This window comes from Octopus bimaculoides, chromosome 4 (assembly GCF_001194135.2).
Source record: "Octopus bimaculoides isolate UCB-OBI-ISO-001 chromosome 4, ASM119413v2, whole genome shotgun sequence".
NCBI classification, from domain to species: domain Eukaryota; kingdom Metazoa; phylum Mollusca; class Cephalopoda; order Octopoda; family Octopodidae; genus Octopus; species Octopus bimaculoides.
This window is the reverse complement of record NC_068984.1, coordinates 25,275,275-25,292,623: the sequence shown is the minus strand read 5'-3', so window position 1 is coordinate 25,292,623 and position 17,349 is coordinate 25,275,275. Positions and strand designations below refer to the sequence as shown.

Below are 17,349 nucleotides of genomic sequence, written 5' to 3'. Positions count from 1 at the left end.
CATAAGTTAATTATGTTAGAATTTCATGACCCAGTTTTTATCAAATTTTATAGCAACAAACACACACACGCATACATACGCGCACACGTACATGAAAAGTTTTATAAATTTGTTATTAATCAATATTGGTAATTAACATTTATAACTGTAAATATGTCTAGTATTACTTGTGTGCAGTTTTCTTTCACCACTCCCCTTTCTTGCTAAGGAAAAACAGTTGGGTGACTGAAGTATATACATCATTTCACTTCCTCTTAGTAGCTTTTCTGAAATGTTTTCTTAGATAGTAATCAAATATTTGATACAGAAAATGTATACATTCCCATTAATAGCCTTGTTTTTAGCATGAAGTTACTCTGTGATAGAACTATTTAAAGTATAAACAAACTTCATGATTTTCAGAAAATTAAAATCTCAGCTTCTAAAACGTTTGTCTAAAGTTGAAGCCACATTTTTGTCTTGAAAATTAAAAAAATTTTTGTCTTTAAGAGGTTGATCAAAAGAATTTGAAATTACTGTACAGCAGTGTTGAGCAAAATTCTTTTGTTAATTCTTGTAGTCTTTTTTTTTTACTGTTTCTCAGTTACTTTCACACTGAATTGGGGTGGGTGGGTTAATATTATTATCAAACAATTGTTTTGCTTTAATTCTTAACATTTAGATATTTGTTGTTGTTACTACTACAACTACTACTATAACAAGCCTAAACTGCGAATCCCATATATATATATATATATATATATATATTCTTGAACTGTATCAGTATTGATCAAGCATCAAACAAATCTATCTGTGATCAAAGGCATTCCAGCCATTTCCATCTAGGACTACATTATCTAAAATATTCTTTCTTTCTTAAATATGATAGAGTGTGATTTAAAATAGATTTGACTGTGATTTCCAGTAGGTTAAACAACTACAGAGAAGTCCTCTCGTTGACTCATCAGGTTATTGGCAAGTGTATAATTGTTTAAAAGTTTATGTAGCCTTCTGAGTTGTTGGATCCTGTCCAGCTAGCCTATGCATGCCAGTATGAAAAACAGATGAATAATGATAATAATGATGATCTCCATATAGTTTTTAATCAACATTTTCCACCCTTCATATCCTGTTTTCATACTTAATATTCATTTTTATTTATTTTCTTACCTCCCTTTCTTTCATCATTTAATAATAATGAAATTTTACTTCTAACCAGTGTCTTTATCCTTTATGCATCATTGCTTCAATAATCTTTTATTTTTCATAATTTGTGTGTGATTTTCATATTTTGCTTAGGTCATATTAAATTCCCCTGGCTACAGGTATCATCCTCTTGAGATTTAAAGTAAATGTTCAATTAATAAAACATATTTTTAATAATTTATTATTACACAAATTGAACACACCCCACTTTTCTTCAAATTATATCCTTATACTACTTGTTTCTGACTTAATTATCTTGATTGATAGTTAACCATTCTTGATATTAATAGCATTTTCATATGTAGAATTACTCTTCAAAGGTGTTTTAAACCTTTTCAACACCATCACTCATTCTATCAATTGTTTTGTAATATCTGTAAGAAGGTCAGAGTGTTGAAAGCGTACATACATTTATAATTTTTGAATTAGTTGTTGATTTTCAATTGGATAAATAGTACTGTTGAAATTGCCTAAGTGATTTGCTACTTGTAATTGTGTGTGTGGAGGGGAGCATGGCTATGATAAGTTTACTCTGCACCAGTGTGGTTTCAGATTCAGCCCGATTGCACAACACCTTGGGTTAAAAGTTTGCTACTATTGACCCCAGCTAACCAATGCTGCGTAAAGAAAATTGGTAGAAGGGAACTGCAGGAAGTTTGTTGTAGATATGTGCATGTGTGCAGATGTGCATGAATGTTTATATTGTGCTTATCACTGCTTGAGCAAAGCAAGGCTGATTTTTTTGTGGATACATTTCTTTTTGGTACTTTGATTAGCTACTCTGCACTTTCAAAAACTTTCAGAATAAAGAAATTCCTTACCTGGAAAACAAGTAAGGGTCTGTGACAGGAAGAGCACCCAGCCGCAAAAATCCTGTCTCAATTAAATCTCCATCCAAACTCCTGCTAGCAGGGAAAACTGAACATTAATCCCCCCCCCCCCCAAAGACAAATATATGTATAATTTGTGTTTATGTATACGTATAGAAAAACAATTGTTAATTGAAAGTTTAATGAATACATTTAAGTGCTCATCATCATCATCACATGGAATATATTTTTACAAAGAAAAGGCTGACAGTGACTGAACTTTCTCTGACTATTGGTTTTATCAGGTAGTCTGGCAAAGCATCATTTGGCAACATTTCTAAGTCACTGTCAAGTTTCTTTATGGGTATGTGAATATATACTTATGAATACTCTCAAGATGTGAATCAAAAATCATGATTCAAGTATGAGAATAATAGACAAAGTTCATTTTGAAAATGGTGCAAAAGCAATATTATGCTTGACATTCCAAGTGCATGCAAAAGACAAATACATATAGAAAACTTGAGATACACAATTTAAAACCGGTCTATTATTCTCTTTTACTGTTCCTGCCAATATCTATGTAGCTTAAAGGCAGCGAGCTGGCAGAAACGTTAGCATGCTGGGTGAAATGCTAAGCGGTATTTCATCTGTCTTTATATTCTGAGTTCAAATTCTGCTGAGGTCAGTTTTGCCTTTCATCCTTTTGGAGTCGATAAATTAAGTACCAGTTGCATACCGGGTCGATCTGATTGACTGGCCCCCCTCCCCCCCCATTTTGTGCCTTGTGCCTAGAGTAGAAAAGATTATCTATGTAGCCTTTATGTTGTGGAAATGGGAACATTTGATTAACAATACTCTTATTTGCATACCCTGCTGTGACATAGGTGCAGACCATATACAGTAGACTGTTCAAGTTTCAGTGATTTCATCACACCATACAGATCCTTTGTTTTGAAGATAATATCAAACCTTAAACTAATGCAGTATGTGATCTGAATCCATGAAGGAAAATGTGAAGCTTTTGTTACTATGCAGTAAGCGTAATCCATTTCTGGGATTCATGCACCTTTCAAACCAAAGTTTTGTGCTAGACCAGATTTTCCAGATATAATTTACTGCATCCTTGAGTTTTAAAACTTTTAACTTTGCAATCATCATGGGCTGTTTTGTAATGTGCTTGATTACACTGGGCTTGTGCATATTCTGACTCTGAGACTGTGATCTTGATTTAGTGTGTTCAGGATACAATGTGTTAAGACAACCAGTAGAAAAATGCTTAAAACTTTCCGATATTTTAAAGTGTTTTAAGGTGGTGAGCTGGCAAAATTGTTAGCACTCTGGACAATGTGCTTAGTGGCTTTTTGTCAGTCTTTATGGCCTGTGTTCAAATTCTGCTGAAGTTGACTATACCTTTCATCCTTTTGGGGTCAATAAAATAAGCACTGGGGTTGATGTAATCAACTTACCTCTTCCTCCCAAATTGTTGGTCTTGTGCCAAATTTGAAACTAATAGTATAAAGTGTTTTTATCAGTTGCCATATCATTATAAAATCAATCCTTCTGTAGATTTCTTTACATCTTTAGGCTTGTTTTCCTTTGATGTTTTGGTACCCCTGGTTGTTCTGTTACAATTGTCAAGAATATAATTTTCTGAATTTTTTGTTTTCCCTTCTGATGTGTACTATTGTCTGAAACAGTTTGACTTCTGTCATTTAAAATTCTAATTTTCTGACTTTATTGAAGTTACTTAGTATGCAGCATTTAATTCCACGAGCAATTTATCAAAATCCTTTGCAAATTCCAGATATACAATACCTCTGTTGATAGCTTCTGCTACTGTTTTAATAGCAAGCTGAAGAATTGCAGCAAATCTGTGAATGAGGGTCTATCTGGATGGAAACCATGCTGAGTACCACTTACTAACAGGATGTTTGCACTTATAGTCAGGAAACTATAGGAGCAGACCTGGCTGTGGTAAAAGGCTTGCTTCCCAACCACACGGGTTCAGTCCCTCTGTATGGCACTTTGGGCAAGTGTTTTCTACTATAGCATTGGGCCAATCAAAGCCTTGTGAGTAAATTTGGCAGATGGAAATTGAAAGCAGCTCATTGTGTGTGTTTGTCCCCAACCACCACTAGACAACTGTTGTTGGTGTGTTTATGTCTCCTGTAACTTAGCAATTCAGCAAAGAAAACTGAAAAAGTAAGTACCAGGTTTTAAAAAATTAGTACTGTGGTTGATTTGTTCAACTAAATTCTTCAAGGTGGTGCCCCAGCATGGCTGCAGTCTAATGACTGAAACTAGTAAGAGGTAAAAGATAAACTATCAGTGACTGTTACTGTGCTCACCCTCATTTTATCTGTAATAAATATTACAGCTTCGCCTTACTGGCACTTGTGCCGGTGGCACGTGAAAAAAACATTCGCGCGAGATCGTTGCCAGTGCCGCTGGACTGGCTCCTGTGCGGGTGGCTTGTAAAATATACCATTTTGAGTGTGGCCGTTGCCAGTACCGCCTGACTGGCCTTCGTGCCGGTGGCACATAAAAGCACCCACTACACTCTCGGAGTGGTTGGCGTTAGGAAGGGCATCCAGCTGTAGAAACTCTGCCAAATCAGATTGGAGCCTGGTGTAGCCATCTGGTTTGCCAGTCCTTAGTCAAATCGACCAACCCATGCTAGCATGGAAGGCGGACGTTAAACGATGATGATGATGATGATGATGATGATAATATCAGCGTAATTGGTGGCTACTTGTTGCTTTATGAAAAGTTGCCGTTTCAAGAACCAGCTTAGCTATTTTGAATGTGTACAGTGAGTTACAGGGAACACTGAAATATTCATGTAGTATTAACTTACTTTGTGAGGATCCTGTAATAAATGCACCTTTTCCCTTAATGTCTTTTTTGGAATTCCCTGAAGCTATTTCTTTTGTCAGTCTGTCAAGAACCTTAACATGAATTTTTGTTTTCATGTAACCCTGGTGTCCTTTATTGCTTTTTTTCATTTTCATAGAAGCACTCCATTTTATTTTCAATGTTTGACTGACATTGGATTTTTCTGTTATTAGATTGTCAGTTTTATTGATTTGAGACATACTTTTTCTTTATCTGATGGGAATTTTTATCCTTGGAGATATTTTTGGGATCATTTGTTCTTACTTTCAAGAATATATTTAATGCATGTAGCTTGCATTGTTGACGTAAATGACTTCCGTTTCATATTATGCTTCTCATAGAGAAACTTTTGATTTAATTTCCATTTTTTTCCCTTTTAATCCCCACTGAATTAATATCTGGTAATCCTTGTAGAAATTTAGTTTCAGCAGACTTGGGGTTGCTTTCTGTCAGATACTGAACTACAAAATCTTGTGGAATATATATTGTTCAGTCTATTGTATTACAGTTAAATAAACTATTGGAATAATTTCAAACTGTAGATGCATTCTATATTATTTGAAAGTAGAAACATAACGTTTAACTATCTGTTTGGACACAGCATGTTAGTGAGATCAGGTGAAATTTCTCCTTGGTAGTTGTGATGTTGATATTACTGAACTAGAGAAGAAACCCCAGGTGTGGAAGCAAGGTTTAAACTCAAAGGGCCTTAGAGTTAACCTAGCAAAAATCAAAGTCATAGTAAGTAGGAAGGCAGACAAATCACAAATCCCTTCAGGTAGATGGTCCTGCTCATCTGTAGAAAATATGTAGGTAGAAACCCCATAAGATGCACCCAGTGTAAGCATTGGACACATAAAAGGTGCAGCAACAGAATCGGAAGGTTAACAATGAAACTAACTTTTGTATGTGGAAGGTGCACAGGTACAACAAATGCTGAAAATGCGCAGAAAATAGACTCTATCAACTGCCAAAGGAGCAAGGTAGAAGTAGTAGATAACTTTTGTTATCTAGGTGACCAAGTTAGTAGTGGAGGTGGATACTCCGAGAACATAGCTGTGAGAATAAGATTAGGCTGGGCAAGTTCAGAGAGCTCCTACCCCTACTGGCAACAAAAGACCTCTCTCTCAGGATGAAAGACAGAGTGTATGATGCCTGTGTGCAAACAGCTATGCTGCATGGCTGTGAAAAATGGGCTATGATAGCTGAGAACATGCATAAGCTTGAAAGAAATGAAACTAGTATGCTTCGCTGGATGTGCGATGTCAGTGTGCATGTTCAACAGAGTGTATGTATCTTGAGAGAAAAGTTAGGCATAAGAGGAATCGGATGTGGTGTGCAAGAGAGATGACTGTGTTGGTATGGTCATGTGATATGTATGGACAAGGACAGCTGTGTAAAGAAAGAACGGTGGAGGGAACCTGTGGTGGAGATAGACCCAGGAAGTCATGGTACAAGTGGTGAAGCATGATCTTCAAACTTTGAGCCTCACAAAGGCAATGACTAGTGACTGAGTACTTTGACAATACGCTGTGCTTGAGAAGACTCTTCAAGCCAAGTGCACCCTGCTGGTGGCATGTAAAGAACATCTTTTGAACATTGGGTCTCATGGAGGCAAAGTGGCTGAGTTCTTCTTGAGTGTTAGGCCTCATAGAGGCAAGGTGGCTGAGCTCCTTTCGAGCGTTGGACCTCATGGAGACAATGACCAAGACCTTTGGCATTATGTTGTGCTTGAGAAGAAGATCCATCAAGCTGAGCAAAATCAGAGTCGTGGCATGTAAATGCATCTCTGTGTCACACAAATGGCACCTGTGCTGGTGGTGCGTAAAAACACCTATTACACTCTCGGAGTGTTTGGCGTTAGGAAGGGCATCCACCTGTAGAAAACTATACCAAATCAGACTGAGTCTGGTGCAGCCATCCAGCATGCCAGCCCAATCAAATTGTCCAACCCATGCCAGCATGGACAACAGACGTTAAATGATGATGAATCTTGATATCTGATCATTGGAAGTTAAGAACAATGAAGTCTTTTAAAAGGAATAAATTAGTTTGTTGATCTAGTTTGGTTAATTTCTATCTTTTTAAGTGACACCCCTTAAGGTTTATGCTATGATTTGAGGCATCTCGGGAAACTGTACAATAATTTGTACATATCATTTTGTGAATTGTTTTATATGTACTTGTGTGGCAACAGAGCTAGGGGTCTGATATTTCCAATGATCTATATGGAAATTTTAAAAATACTTTGAATTGTGTATTTTTGCATCTGTAGCAATTTTACTCTTATTACTCATCTGTAAAAAACTGTTCTGTTATAGAAAGGATGTATGGGATGGTCATTCTGGATTCATTTTGTTATAACCTTGTGTGTTGATGTGAGTAGTCTTGTGTCTCCTGTAACCAGGTCAGTTAGTGCAGTAATGTCTTTCTCAGATTTTAAAATGTTACTCATTGATCAGTTATTTTCTTAGGAACAAATCACTGTACCATGTCCTTGAGGGTGTGTATTGGCATCTGATGTTCAGGTACTCTATATTTTTTCATTGATATTTTATAGAAGTGCCAGACTGTAGGTTAAACCTTTCTTGTATCCCTTAAGCACTTGCTAGGAATAACCTCCTCATTTCATATAATGAAGTTTGTGCTGGACATGGTGGCAGGTCATTTGTTGAACAGTTATTTCCAATAAGTATTGAAGTTCTATAATTTGTCTTATTGTCATTTTTACATTGTATTAATGATAGTGATAGCTTGATTGTTGTTATGGCAGCAATGATGTACTTCTTCTTGGTGATTTTCATATTTTCCTTTGCGATTTCTGTTACTGTTGTTGTTGTTGTTATTTATTCTCTACCCTCACCAATTCATCCCTAATTGGGCCGGTTATTTATCAAAGACATCCCAGCCATAACCATTCTTTTTTTCCTTTCAAATACTAGGAACCCAAGTTCATAGTGTCCAATATATGATTTGAGAGAGAGAGATTTAGTTGCTATTTTCAGCAGGTTAAATGATTATATAAAGATTCCCTCATAGGCTTGTTCTGGTGGCAATAGTGTTTGTGATTGTGCCTCAAATCTTGATATCATTGTTGGCATCATTCTCACTTGAAGCCTCTTTTAAGTCTTGAAGTGTTGAATTGATCAACTAGTGTGTGTGTGTGTGTGTGTGTGTAAAGTTTCAATCAGATTGCCATAGTAAGTAATAGGTGAAAAAAAAGGTATATTTTTAATTCCATGCCGTTCCATTACAGGATGAGAACTACAAACTATAGACATGTAGAAAACATGTATGGTGTCTCCTACCCATAATTCCCAAGACAAAATAAAACATCTATCTACATACATTTGATTACTGGAATGGGCAGATGTGCTTCACAAAGACAAAGCTTGGATTATAATCCCTTTTCTCTCTATCTCTTTCTACGCGCGCACACACACACACACACACACACACACACACACACACACGACTACGCCTTGTAAATGAATAGATGGGCAAGTGTGACAACCTCTTTTGCAAAGACTGTGCCTGTAATTCAAAGGCCAAACTCTTCATACATTGACACTGATTACTTTAAGGAGAGAAGTGTCTGTGGAATACTCAGCTACTTACACAACAGTACAATTAACACGGTGTTCAGTTGTTTGAACAACTTGAAGACTAATTGTTGAGACTGATGGAAATTACTTTCTTTGTGTGTGTGTGTGTGTGTGTGTGTGTGTGTCATTTCTCTCATTATACTGTGGTCATGCTGGGGCACTGCCTTAAAGAATTTTGATTGAATAAATCGATCCTAGTACTTTTTTGTATTGTTTTGTTTGTAAGCATGATACTTATTCCATTGATCACTTTTGCTGAATTGCTAAGTTACATGGCCATAAATGCATCAGCACTGGTTGTCAAACAGTGGTGGGAAATACACAAACACACACATGACAGGCTTCTTTCAGTTTCCATCTACCAATCCCACTCACAAGTCTTTGGTGAACCCGAGACTATAATAGATGACACTTGCTCAAGGTGCCACACAGTGGGACTGAACCTGGAACCATGTGGTTAGGAAGCAAATTTCTTACCACACAGCCATACTTGTGTGGTAAGAAGTTTAATATAGCAGGTTTATACATTATATTAGTCTCTTGCATAATAGTGCTATTGAGTGTCCAAATGTTAATTTTTGCATTTGTCATCATTCTGAACAATTAACTGTAAAAAAAGATGTTATTTAAAGAAGATGATGGTATTTTTTTCACAATTTATTTTCTATTTCATTTACATAATGTACTACATATTTCCTTTCCTTTTTTTTTTAAATCGCTTCAAATTTTCTTCTATGCCTGATTTAATGCATGTAATTTCTGGGAAAGTAATTTTTTTAGCTTGTGTGTGTTTCACTAAACATTTGCCAAACTGATGTTGATTTAAACTTAATATCTGAAGTTACTTTGTACTGATACAACCTTAGTTAAGTTCTCACATACGCAATTTAATCTTAATGCTTTTTGATTATTTTATTTCTTGGTTTCTATCCACATTATCCATATGAGCATAGTTTTAATTATCTGCCTTACATGAGTACTTTATGGAAATATTTTATGAATGTATTCCCTGTGCAATACTTTTTGCATCATTGATTGGTAGAAATGTTTAAGCCAATATTGCTAAAAAGTGTAATTAAAAAAAAAAAATGCTTCCAATGTAAAATTTTATAACAGCTGTATTTAGTAAGATTAGAACTCCCGACTTAGTATTGATTACCCAGTTAAAAAAATATAAGATAATATTAGATACTGCATTAACAATAATTTTCACTTGTAATTGGAATGCATATCAACTCTATTAGATCATTAAGCAATTTTTATCCACTTTTAGCTCAAAATGTTAACTTGGAGAAACTAATTTTTTTTAAATATGTACAGAACCTAATTAGCTAAGATAATTTCTATTTCAGCTGATTCATCCTTTTACTGTTAGTAACTTTCTTTCTTAATCATGTTGGTAGTCAGGATAGATTTTTACCTGAATTATGTTGTAAACCCCTACATATAATCAGTTTATTAAAGATAGAATAAGCAAGCTCAATTCATATGAGAGATGCAAGGAATTTATTGTATTCTCATATCACCAGTGAACCAGAAGTACAGCCAAAGATATTTTACTGAATCAACACAGCCTAGAACTCTTCTTCAACTGACATCTGCTGTGAGAATTTAAGAATTTAGCTTTATTTCATCAGAGTTAAGATTCATGCTTATAACAAATGTTCAGAATGAAACAAAATAAACCTTCCATAGGTATATTAGATTTAATCTATCTCTCTGGAGAAGTATGTGTGCAAAATAAATATAGAAATGTTATTCTTTAGCAATTAACACTTTGGCTTTACTGTTAATTATATTCCAACTCCTATATTGTAGTGTAAATACTTCGACATATTTACTTGATTCATACATTTGCTTTATTCAGGAATTTTCAGAGGTGCAAATTGGAAAAGAACTTAATGTGGTTTATCTTGATTTCTTAGTGGGTATAATTGTGAATTGTAATGAAATTTAACCATAATCGATCTTACTTATTGCTCACACCAAATAATTGTTTTAAATTGGTACAAGGTCTGCAATTTTAGGGACAAGGGAGTTAGAGAATTACATGTAGCTCCAGTAGCTAAGAGGAAAGTGGGCAATTGGGATGTTTGAACGAGGCTTGTTGTCCATTGTGCTGACAGTACTGGAAGATCTAAGAGAAGAGCTAAGAGCAACAATATGAATATTCATTACATTGAGTACTTATGATTTAAGAATAATTTGAATATTTATTGAAATCTTTTTTAATGAATTTAATAAAATTATCAGTAAAATATTTTGTTCAGTCCCTGTTCTCTATTTCTGAATTTAACCTTTATTAGCAGAAAAATGATTTTTGAAGTTTTTTTTTTTTTTCAGATTGGTTATCCTGATGTTCACCTTCTGAAAGGTGGATCCCAACAACAACAACAGCAACAACAACAACAACAACATCAACAACAACAGCACCAACAACAGCAGCAACAACAACAACAACAACAACAACAGCAGCAGCAACAACACCAACTTCCACAACAGCAGCAGCAGCAACACCACCAACAACATCATCCCCACCATCACCACCACCAACAACAACAACAGCGGCACGGTGGAGGTGCCATTATGAATGTACCTCCAGAGCATTCTGTGGCTGGAGTTGACCCCAATATGAAGTTTAATCGAATGCATTCCGACTCTAGCACTGACCAAGTGAGTACATATTTCATGTACATGCTGAATATCAAATAAACGGTATTTGTAGTGTGTATCATGAACTTGAATTCTACTTTGGGAATTTCACATTTTTTTTTTTTTAATCAAAATAGCTTTATTTACTTTAAAATATGTAATTAAAATATACTATCTCATTCTTCTCTACAATATTTAGAAATAATTTATTCTAATTATTCAATGCCAACTCAGAAAATGTTTATTAATGTTAAACTTTGTAAACCTGTCTAACCAATCACAAATTTGAAGGTAAAAGTTTAGAAGCAGAGAATCAGTTTCTAAACTGTTATTGACTAATACCAGTACACTTGATACTTTGTCTGTAACTTTGTTTCATACTTTAAGAGCATTGACATTTCTGAATTAGCTTTAGTTTTCAACATAAATTGCTGACCTTTTCATTAAAATTTCCAATAAAAATATTTTGATTAATTATAACCAGTCAACATCTAAATGCATTAATTCAATTCTTATGTAATATTTCAGTTGTTAGAATGTTTGAAATTTGGCCATTATTTATCTATTGCTTTGTTTGAACATTGATGTTTTTCATACTAGCATTTCTTAGCCAAGCTGATCTAGTATTTAATATAAATAGTCAGGACATGAGCTGTGTGAATGATATATACCCTTGTCAACTTTACCTAAGTCAGTCTTGATAAATGTCAGAACAGGCTGAGGGAAGCGGATTCTTTTAATCTTACATACATGGCAAGTTCTGTGCTTAAGATTGAGCTGACCACTGGTCCATTGTCTGAACCATATTGTGACTGTATCTTTGAAGATTTTATTTATTTATTTATCTTGATCACTGTGTAGTATGAATAATTCTATTGTTGTTTTACTGGTTTCAGTCATTTGATTGCAGCCATTGATTAAATTTATAATTCATATATTAATATTGCAAACCATGAATTTATCACCTTGATTAGTGTTTACATTCCTACAGTGATCAGCTCTGATGATGAAACAGAGGGGTTTTTACATTATTTTGCAATTGACTATATGCAATGTGTATTAAAGACACAAGCTGATAAAATTGAGCAATTTCAATGCTTGTATAAAGCAAGGAGTATAGAAGTGGCCTGGTGTGGTGGTAGTGGTGGTAATAGTCGTGTGTTGAGGTGGTGGGTGCAACACAAATGTGGACCCTCTTATTTTGTGCTCTGAGTAGAGCTTAATTGCTTCCAACACTTCTGGATAGAATGCCAAGCTATCACAAGCAACTCTTTTTTTTCTTTTTTCTTTTTTTTACAAGAGCAATTAAGCTCACATCTGCAAGCTAATCAATTACTCATTAAGTTTACAATGAAGTTACTGCTTACAGAGAGAATTAGCCATTGAGAATTAAGTGTCTTGGTTATGGACAAAACAATACAGTGCCAATGATAGGATACAAATCACTAGCAGTTGCTCATTTCATTCTAATGTTGACTCAGCCATCCATGTTCTTTCAGTAATTATACTTAGAATGAATTTTGAAATAGAAATTGTACCTAAGTAGATAAATGGTAATATGTGAAAAGAAGTGATTCTATCTTAACTTAGAATTATTTTCTGTTGTATACAATTAATTTATATTATGATTATTAGTAATCATGTTGTTCTATTCATTATTTGCAACAATCTTCATGTTATTCTTTATTTGATGTGCACTTTGTATGACGTGCTCTCTTAATTATGGGGCAATGAAATCCTTGAGAAAATTATCTCAGCTATAATATACACTGGCTTTTCTTTAATGTTTGGAAAAAGGAATGTTTAGTCAGATTTATAATTGCTACATAAAATACATTGGAAAAGTTGATACATTTTTAACAAAGCAAAGAGCAAATTCAAAAATGACTTTTGAACATTACCAGTTTTGGTTATATAAAGGTGCACCTTATCGGCTATAAAAGGGCACCTGATGGTCATGTACATAGTTTATCTATACATATTGTTACAAGAACATATTTAAAATTTTTTAAAACTTTTTTTGCCATAATAGAAATGTGTAATGCATGTAATTTAATATAATGTTCAGATTATTTAATAAAATAAAATATTTTTTATATAAATTGAAAATATTAAATAATTTTTACAACTATTAAATGATACATAATGCATATTTATTAAGAACTTTATTGAGTGGATGGTCATGGTAGGAATGCCTTTGTGTTATTTCTTTTTATAGCAGTTATTGAAACAAATATTTAAGAAGTGTATATTCTTGTAAGTGTATTGACAAGAGCTAAGTACAATTTATTTCTGTTTTACTTCTTAATCAATGTGATGTGTTGTGAATTAAGTAACAACTAGGCCTTGATGAATAAGATCTGATGTGAGCATACACATGATGTATAATGAGCATTCAATATATTATCACTATTGGAGAAAGCACTGGTATAGCTGTGTGGTTAAGAAGTTTATTTCACAATCATAGTTTTGAGTTTAGTCTTATTGCGTATCACCTTGGGCATGTGTCTTTTACTTTAGTTTCAGGTTAATGAATGCTTTGTGAGTGAAATTTGCAGATGGAAACTGTCTGTATGTCTTTGCTTACACATTCCTTTGGCAGCAGTGTTTATGTTGCCCATATACAATAACCTCACACAGCTTGGTGGTTTGATATATGAAAAATGAAGTGCTTTACTTGAAAAAAAAAAACTTTTGGTGTCAAGAAGTGCATCTGACCAGAGAAAAATGCAACATTGTAAAAGAGATTTACATATCAACTTGGTCAATAGGTATAACTTCTGGTCATAGTATCCTGGATGTGGCCTCACAGTTAGGATTAAAGGAAATAGGTAAACTATAGTTTTCATGTATCATGGAGATGAAGAAAAAAAGAAGTGTAGTATGTACATATAAATATATATTATACCCTTCCTTTTGGTATAATATTGATCTAACTTTTTGTGTAAACACACCACTCCTTACTTTTGCAAAAATATCATATTACACATCTTCCTTCAATTAGTATTTTTTCCTCTTTAGACAATATGAAGTTACTGTTTTGATATTTAGATTGATTTTAGCATAATTTAAAGAACTTATCCTGTAACACTTCAACTCCTCTGTAAAGAAGTTTCAAATAACAAGCTATTCTAACACATACAAACATCCTTCGTAAAGGGGTTGGCATTAGGAAGGGCATCCAGCTATAGAAACTATACCAAAGTAGACAAAGTTCTTCAGTTTGTTTGATGATGATGATGATGTATATTCTTCAGATTTGATGTACAATCTAGTGTCTCTTTACAGACATTAGATGAGTAAAATACTTTTCTCACTACTCTCTTTCAAGTGGCTAAATCATTAAGCGTTGAATTAATGATGACATTTTGAACTCACTTCACCTAATTTCTGAGTAGATACTCTATCTCTCCTCATCATCATTTTCATCTGCTTTCGTTTAGAATTGAGGATTATGATGCTAAATTTTGATAATTATGTTGTTTTTTTAAACAAGGAATATATTCTAAAAACATTTTTGTTTCATATTATATATTAAATTGAACAAAGCTAATGCCTTTGTATTTTGTTTAGCAATGAGTTCTGCAAACACTAATATCAAACTAATGCTGCTAGTTTGGGTTTACGATGCTTTGTTTCACAAAAAGAGGTCAAACTTGTTGACAAGAATAGATAATTAGATGAAATTAAAGTACTTAAGAAATCAATCTCAATAATGTAGGTGTTAAAACGGTTATTGGAGTCTAGGCTCTTTGAAATTGATTACAATCACCTATTCTCTACAGAACTAGTTCAATCTATCTCAGATTCAGTTAGAACATCAAGCTGTATTTGTCAGTTTACCTGCTGCTCCTACTTATTTTTCACATGAAATATTTTGCATTAATCTATTTTTCTTGGAGAGAAAAACAACTTAGGAATTCTATTGAACTCTCAAAAAGTATTCACTTTACTATCCTTTCTTGTGTTCAACTATGAAACTAGCACTGAATGTATGTATCATCATGACAATCACCATCATCATCAACACTAACGTCATGACCTATAAATCATACCAATAGTCTCAATGACCAAGTGAAGAATTCTTGCAGAATAGAGATAATGATGTGTTTTCAAAACTGTTATTTCTGTCTTAATTTCCAAAGTTCCTGGGTGTCTCGATCAACTATTTTGGTGTTTACCTTGCTGTTTTTATGACAGTATGGATAACTTATGCTTGCATTTTCCAGAGTTTTCTTAGATCCTTGGTCAAGTCCATTTAGTTAAAAAGAATTTTTTTGTTTCTTTTCTTTTGACTCTACCACATAGTGTGGATGCGCAATGGCCCAGTGGTTTGGGCAGCAGACTCGCGGTCATAAGATCATGGTTTCGATTCCCAGACCGGGCGTTGTGAGTGTTTATTGAGCGAAAACACTTAAAGCTCCACGAGGCTCCAGCAGGGGATGGTGGCGAACCCCGCTGTACTCTTTCACCACAACTTTCTCTCACTTTTACTTCCTGTTTCTGTTGTGCCTGTAATTCAAAGGGTCAGCCTTGTCACACTGTGTCATGCTGAATATCCCCCGAGAAGTACGTTAAGGGTACACGTGTCTGTGGAGTGCTCAGCCACTTGCACGTTAATTTCACGAGTAGGCTGTTCCGTTGATCGGATCAACTGGAACCCTCGACGTCGTAAGCGACGGAGTGCCAACAACAAACAAACAAAACCACATAGTATAGTGAGGAAGGTCTTTGGCATTGAATAAATGTCCTCTGCTATTTGTTCCAACTCTTTATATTCTGTGTTCAAATCTTATCAAAGCCAACTTTGCCTTTCATTTTCCTAGGGTTGATAAAATGAAGTACCAGTCTAAGTACCCTAATTGATTCTTCTCTCACCTCTCTCTCATTCTTAGAATTTGTTATTAGGAGGAGCCAGGGTGCCACTCATAGCATCCTTTTCATCATTATAGCACAACACTTCCTCTGTATTACAGTGGAAGAATCTCATTGCAAAGTTCTAGTAGAATATAGTATAATGATGATTATGACTAAGTATATAGTAAACTTTTAATTTTGCACACTTTCGACAATATTATAATTAATAACTGGTTTCCATGACTCCATTACTTTATCAGTTTATACTTAGAAATCCCCAAAGATATTAAAACAATCACTTCTCAGTAATAACTGCTGTCTGGCAATGGCCCAGTTTTGAATTAAAATTTCCCATTAACCCCCAGTGTATCATGGTTTTACATTTTTGTGCCATCTTACTATATTCACACAATATTATTGACTTATATATTAAAGCTTTACATGCACATTTCACACAGACAATGTTGCTGGTTTCTCTCTATTTTTATGTCAACAAATTTTTTTTCTTTTCATCCATTTTTCTTATGTTGTCTCTTGTTTGCTCGAAAAACTGTGTAAAAACTTCTTTATCATTATCTTTTATCTTTTACTTGAACTATGCTATGCTGGGGCATCATCTTGATGAGTTTAGTTGTAAAAATGGACCCCACTACTTACTTATAAAATTTGTACTTACTCTATCAGTCTCTTTTGCTGAACGGCTAAGATACAGGGATGTAAACAAACCAAAAATGGTTGTCAAGCAGTGGTGTGACAATGATACACATTACACACATACATGTATGATGGGCTTCAACACAATTTCCATCTAAATTCACTCACAAGGCATTGATTAGCTTGTGACTATTGTTGTGCAGTGAGGCTGAATCTGAAACTACCCTATCATCATCATAAGTCTGTTTTTCATGTTGGCATGAGTTGCGTAGTTTAACCAGAGCTGGTAAGGCCAAGGGCCTCACCAGGCTCCATTGTTTGTTCTGGCACGATCAGCATTTCTGTATGCAACTGTCTACAGCCATATGCATATTACCCTACTTTTATGTACCATTAGATATCAAATATTTTGTAGCATTGAAGCCCTTATCTTGCAAGCCAATAGTCTAAGTCTGTCTAGCTATATCATTTTGTCTTTTTAGGGTTGTGTAAAATTATGTACTTTGTAAGGCATGGTTTTTAGGGAAATTGGGCCTGCAATTTCTAGCAGGTCAATTAGCTCATGATGGTGTTCTGTTAAAAAAAATGTTAATTGCATCTCAAATTATTATTTTTAGATGTCCCCAATCAACAGTCTCTCATGTCTTGGTTTTCCAATGTAGTCTAAAGAAAAGAAGTTTAAAGTAACA

The 17,349-nt window shown here is 34.4% G+C and overlaps 1 protein-coding gene across 23 annotated transcripts in view; it reads left to right on the top strand.

The window, feature by feature from the left end:
- LOC106881120 (rap guanine nucleotide exchange factor 6) overlaps positions 1 to 17,349 on the top strand; it is a 453,933-nt gene that overhangs the window by 356,637 nt on the left and 79,947 nt on the right. For all 23 annotated transcript variants that reach the window (XM_052966986.1, XM_052966968.1, XM_052966966.1 and 20 more), the window contains one exon: positions 10,841 to 11,170. In XM_052966986.1, coding sequence (XP_052822946.1) covers positions 10,841 to 11,170 — 330 coding nt within the window. The remainder of the gene's footprint in view (positions 1 to 10,840; positions 11,171 to 17,349) is intronic.